The sequence below is a fragment of the Stigmatopora argus genome, chromosome 4, assembly GCF_051989625.1.
Source record: "Stigmatopora argus isolate UIUO_Sarg chromosome 4, RoL_Sarg_1.0, whole genome shotgun sequence".
NCBI lineage: Eukaryota > Metazoa > Chordata > Actinopteri > Syngnathiformes > Syngnathidae > Stigmatopora > Stigmatopora argus.
In genome coordinates, this window is record NC_135390.1 from 3,512,483 (window position 1) to 3,518,482 (window position 6,000).

Consider the following 6,000-nt stretch of genomic DNA (forward strand, 5'->3'; position numbering starts at 1 on the left):
TGAGTTTTAGGCTTCATTAAGTGCAGCCAAATTTCCAAACATCCAGAAGATGGCACAGAGGATTCTGGTGTTATTTGGCTCTACGTGTGTGTGAACAGACCTTTAGTCTGATGAAAACCAAGAAAGCACCCCATAAATCCCAGATGAGTGATGAGTATATGTTCATACTTAAGTCCTTTTTTTCTGTTTAGGTTTCATATGTACTGTTAACGGATGCAGTTTTTATATGTATATCGTATCTTGTGCTGACCCGGCCAGCCTGTCAAAGTTTTAAAGTCAATGTGGCCCCCGGGCCGAAAAGTTTGCCCAACCCTGGTATAGATGTATATTAAAATTCCTGATTTCCCCCTTTTAAATCAATAATTGTAATTTTTTAATCATTTTTTTCTGTGTTTTTAGTTAAGAAATAATTTTGTAAAATCTAAAAATATATTTAAAAAAGCTAAAATAAACATTATTTTAGATCTATAAAAATGAATATCCGGGGCTTTTAATCCAGTTCTTTTAATCCATTTTTTTTTTAAAAAAAATCTAAATATTATATCTAAAATGGTCCGGCCCACGTGAAATCAAGTTGACGTTAAAGCGGCCCGCGAACCTACCCGAGTCTGACACCCCTGCCATAGAAGAAAAAGACGAAGAAAAGAAAGCGCATCGGTTATATGTGCAGACAAAAATAATGGATGACAGCTACACCGATTGCGATTGGGATGCCAACACAATGATTCTATTGTTGAAAAAAAAACAGACGGAAGTAAAAATAAAGAATGTACTTACACACGTGTTATCTGTATATCACCACACGTCAGGACATGGACCTCAACATTTTTTTAAAGATGAGGACGAGGATGGAATCGATCGTTTGAACAGATGCACGCAGTCGCAGTGCATGGCGGCTGCACGAAGAACCACGGGGATGATTTTGCAAACTGCTAGATAATCTGCAGCAACACGAAAATGACAGACTACGCAGAAGAGCAAATAAATGAACTAGAAGCAATTGAGTCGATATACCCAGACTCATTTACAGGTTTGAATTCCTTCATGTTGACATACAGAAAATACGGCTAACACTAAGGTAGCTACGGCTAGCAATGGATCACAAAAATCTCGAATTACTCCAGTACTTTGTGAAGATCAGGTAACACCTTTTTGTAGAACACTATATTAGATCATGTATTCAACTATGTTAATAATAAAATGTTATCGCATATACAATAGCATTGCATCGTAATATGTACCTGGCCACTCGCCATTCAACGGAGATGAAACTCAATGGTAGAAAAGTTATATAGTACAGTGGTACCTTGAGATACGATCTTAATGCGTTCCGGGACTGAGCGCGTATGTCGATTTACTGATATCTCAAATCAACGTTTCCCATAGAAGTGAACACTAAAATAAAAATTAATTCGTTCCAACCCTCTTAAAAAACACCAAAAACAGGATATTGGAATGGATTTTTTGTATTTGTTCTAATTCGCCATCGATTAACAGAGTAACATGTAACTAGTGGTTATGATCTTTAGTAGTACTAAAATTAGACGGATTTCACGGAGGGGAGGAAGAGAGAGAGAGGAGAGAGAGACTTTTTGCACGGCAATGACCTCGCAACATAAACAAATTTAAATGAACTTGGATTACGATACAGACACTCAAAAATAAATTTAATCTAACTTTACACTAAACTTAATTCTAATTGTTTTAAATTTGTATACATTTCTTCTCTCAGGTTGGCTCTATTTGCCCCGCCTGACTTTCAGCTGCAGTTTTTAAAAGGAACCTATTGAGGGTTGTTTGCCTTTGTGTTCCCTTCAAAATATTCCCAAAATGATGCGCACAAATGTCCTCACAATAGGATAACACACAACCACTCGCCACCGTGAGGTAGTATACTCCTCCCGTATTAGTGAGCAAGCTCCGCCACGCGTACACCATTCTGCACTGACTAACGGGAAAAAAACACTGAAAAAATGCAACGCTCCGCCCAGTGCTTGTAGAGACATTTACACGAGGGAGTTGCGGCGAGATGATGTTCTCAAAGCCGCCTTTCACGTAGGCTGCATGCTTGTATATCAAAATTTGTCTTGTACCCGTAGCTCAAATTGCTCGTATGTCAAGGTATTACTGTATGGGTGGATTTAATTCTATGAATTTCATACAATTGTAGTGCTTTCGGAGGATCCCATAAGTTTCACTATCACTGTAACATCAGACGCGGGGGAAAATGGTGAAAGTGAGTATGTTGGTTAAATGTACTGTGACATAACAATACCCCTTTTGGGACCTCATAAAACCAGACAGTATAAATGGAATAACCATTGTTTGTTTCCCCTTGTAGCTGTAGAAGCAACTTTAAAGTTTACGTATGTAGAATCGTACCCAGATGACCCGCCACTGTGGGAGGTCCACTCTCAAGAGAACCTGGAAAACAATGATATGGAGGACATTCTCACAATACTACAGCAGCAGGTCAGAACCTCATAATACAACTAACTACCACAGGATTGTATGTCACTAACAGAGTTTGTCTTTCCATTTTTTTTCTGCAGGCAGAAGAAAACCTGGGAATGGTGATGATATTTACTTTGGTGACAGCTGTACAGGAGAAACTCAACAAAATTGTGGACCTGATGAAGACCAGACAAGAAGAGGAGAAATTGCAGAAAGAGAGGGAGGCAGAGGAAGCAGAAAAGGTAAGGCACTACATAAAAATGCCTATAATTCTTCATTTAAGACATTTGGATACAGTCCAGAATTGGTAGAGATGCCCGGCAACCAATTTTTTTTACACCGGAAAAATTCAGAGACGACGGTTTACAATGAATTTAACATGTAATGAAACGTATTTAATATAATGAAAGAACTGCACGTGTTTAATAGGTAGCATTTCAAGGAACAGTGGTAACAATTGAGAACTTCCTTGCATGGAAAGCCAAGTTTGAGCTTGAAGTGGCTGAGTTACAAAGGAAAAGACAGAAAGAAGAGGAGCAATCGGGAAAAGCAAAACTCACTGGTAAATGCTTCACTTTTCTCTTCCTCAAGTCTGGTGTTACTTTTGGGTTTCTTTCATTTTTATGTTCGATTTGCAGCATCTCATCTCATTTTCTGAACCACTTTATCCTCACTAGGGTCACGGGGGGTGCTGGAAACTATCCCAGCTGACTTTGGGCCAGGGGGGGGCACCCTGAATTAGTAGCCAGCCAATCGCAGGGCACAAGGAGAAAAACAACCATTCACGCTCACACCCATACCTAGGGGCAATTTAGAGTATCCAATCAGCCTACCATGCATGCCTTTGGAATGTGGGAGGAAACCAGAGTACCCGCAGAAAATCCACACAGGAAAGAACATGCAAACTTCACACAGGTGAACCGACCTGGATTTGAACCCAGGTCTGCCACTGTGAGGCCGACGCGCTAACCACTCAGCCGCCGGCCCGCCTCAATTTATTGTCAGGTGAACAAATATTACATATTGAGAGTGATGCAAATATTTTTCCACAGGCAAACAACTGTTTGAGACGGACCACAATCTGGACACGTCAGACATCCAGTTCCTTGAAGATGGTAATGTTTGAATATTTTACTTTTCATGTTTATAGTCTGTGGGTAGGGGCCATGAAATATGTTGGTTTTATGTAGTTGTGTTAATGTTCACAATTATCAATGTACTCCGTTTTCAAATTGAACTAATGATCTCAGAAGCGTGAGGGGGACATCCTAACCAGTCAACTACTGAGCTGCCAAGCAATACATTCATTCATTTTCTGAACCGCTTTATCCTCATTAGGGTTGAGGAGGGTGCTGGAGCCTATCCTAGCCGACTCCGGGCCAGAGGCGGGGGCACTCTGAATCGGTGGCCAGCCGATTACAGGGCACAAGGAGGCGGACAACTATGCACACTCACACCCATACCTAGGGGCAATTTAGAGTCTCCAATCAGCCTACCATACATGTTTTTGGAATGTCAGGGTAAATTTTAATAGATTAAAATATGTGGGGTTGGTTGTCCATCTACTTGTGCCCTGCAATTATATGGCCACCAAGTCAGGGTTTCCCCTAGTTGCTGGGATAGGCTCCAGCAAAAAAAAAAACTTAAAATAGTCCAATACAATAAATAAAAGCCCTCTTTATCTTTATTTTTGTTCAATTTTATGCTCTTATTTTTTTGGTATAAAATTTACTGTAAATGTATTAAGATTATTTAGTTGTTTGTAGCCTTTAAATATTTAACTGCATTTCAGTTATACATCCATTTCAATTGTAAAGACTGGTATTGTGTGATCATGTTTCACTCCCGTTAACGGCGACAGACTTCCAATCCATTCGTTTGATTGAAGGATCACTGACAGCCCGCCTAGTCAAAATGGATTGGACAACTATCACCATCAATGGCAGCCAATGATATAATACTTAAAAAGAAATTAATACACTTTAATAATGTAATTTTTTTAACCCGATGAAGTGATCAGGCCAATTTCCACTTAGATTTTTAGACCAATTTACTGCCAATGGGATTTTGTTGGCATAGATTCAGAATACAAAAACACAATTTCCATCCTAAATACTAATTTCACTGAGTCTCCGCAGTAAACCGTGTACATGTAACCCTGAGATGGATAAACTATCCCACATAGGGCTAGGTTCATGCTTTCGTTCCAACCTTGAAAGAGGAAACATTTCCACAAATCTGGTATCTTAGAAGTGCAATCAGTGGATTGCAATCAGGTGCTTCTTGTTTCAGCAGAAACCCCATTGGTTAAACTCTCTGTGCTGGATCGGTTGGAACAAAACGTGCACCCACAGCAGCCCTTTATAACTGGTTTGGCCACGCCTGATCTAACCCCTACTCTTTCTTACTTTTAGGTGGAAACAGTGTTGAGGTGGATGAATCTTTGTTCCAGGATATCGAAGACTTGGATTTGGAGGATGATGACCCTGACTTTGACCCTTTAGAAATGGGCAGTGATGAGGATTAAAACAGATGGACAAAAGAATGAACTTGGAAATTTGTGATGAATGAAACTTGATCAGACAAATGAACATCCAATGATACACTATCAGTAGTGGCAATGGGAATGTTTGTCACAACAGTAATTTTTACGATTTCCCTAGTTTTAAATTAGCTTTCCAAATGAATGACTTTAAGTTTGGATGCTGCCCATAAGTTTGTACTAGGAAGTAAATTGTATATTTTATGAATCTCATAAGTAAAATTAAAAGTTGGAATTACTCACTTCATTACTGATCATTTTGTTGAGAATATTACAAAATACATACAGTAATCCCTCAAATATCGCGGATATTGTAGACCAGACATGGCCGCGATAATCAAAAACCGTGAAGTAGGATCACACATTATTACTACCTTATTACATGTTTTTGCGCCTATACAGAAATACAATTACACACGTAATTATCAAGTGTATTTATTAAATGTTACAGCTATTAGCATATGAAGACTAATGTATTAATAACTAAATATAATCTTTATATTTAAAACAATTGTAAATATTTTAAATACCTTACTCACACTGAAAATAGTTCCTTTCCGCTTGATATAAATCCAAAAAAACAGGTCAATGGGAGTTTGAGTCCAAGTTCTTGAAGGGGAGGCCCCTTTCAGCGTGGTACAGCTTCAAATTCGTGATGAAAGTTTGTGAAGGCTACTTGATGCAGGCTTTCCAGGTTTTCATTCAGTATACAGGCAGCAAGGCTTTGTTCTTAGTTGTATTTAGTTCATTTTGTCTTCTTGCGGCCATGTCTGGTCTACATTATCTACGATATTCGAGGGATTAGCGTACTCGCCTGACTAAGCGTGGGATGGAGACATGTCAGGCAGGTAACAAAACACCCTAAAAAACACCATTGTCTATTATAAAGGAAAAGGGAAAAACAGTCTTTGTGCTTTTTTTTTAGCATGAGGACGGTCAAACTTGTTGAATAAGGCTGGCTTTACCATGAAGCCAGCCAGCAGCATCCCCACACAGAGCGTCAG

General features: G+C 39.1%; 2 protein-coding genes across 2 annotated transcripts in view; one reads left to right on the forward strand and one right to left on the reverse strand.

The window, feature by feature from the left end:
- Window positions 1-988, reverse strand: part of cnot10 (CCR4-NOT transcription complex, subunit 10) — a 49,154-nt gene extending 48,166 nt beyond the window's left edge. Inside the window, exon 1 of the mRNA XM_077598203.1 lies at window positions 778-988. The gene's annotated coding sequence lies outside the window, so the exon portion shown is untranslated. The remainder of the gene's footprint in view (window positions 1-777) is intronic.
- Window positions 779-5,243, forward strand: rwdd1 (RWD domain containing 1). Its single transcript, XM_077598217.1, has 7 exons — window positions 779-1,030; window positions 2,171-2,236; window positions 2,342-2,472; window positions 2,553-2,696; window positions 2,884-3,016; window positions 3,507-3,569; window positions 4,869-5,243. The coding sequence occupies exons 1-7, from the start codon at window positions 958-960 to the stop codon at window positions 4,979-4,981; spliced, it is 723 nt and encodes a 240-aa protein (XP_077454343.1). The 5' UTR covers window positions 779-957; the 3' UTR covers window positions 4,982-5,243.
- The last annotated feature ends 757 nt before the right edge of the window (window positions 5,244-6,000 follow it).

Coding starts and splice junctions, on each gene's coding strand:
- rwdd1 (XM_077598217.1), top strand. CDS start 958: ATGACAGACTACGCAGAAGAGCAAATAAATGAACTAGAAGCAATTGAG. Junction 2,473..2,552: donor TCACAATACTACAGCAGCAG/GTCAGAACCTCA, acceptor TTTTTTCTGCAG/GCAGAAGAAAACCTGGGAAT. Junction 3,017..3,506: donor GGGAAAAGCAAAACTCACTG/GTAAATGCTTCA, acceptor ATTTTTCCACAG/GCAAACAACTGTTTGAGACG.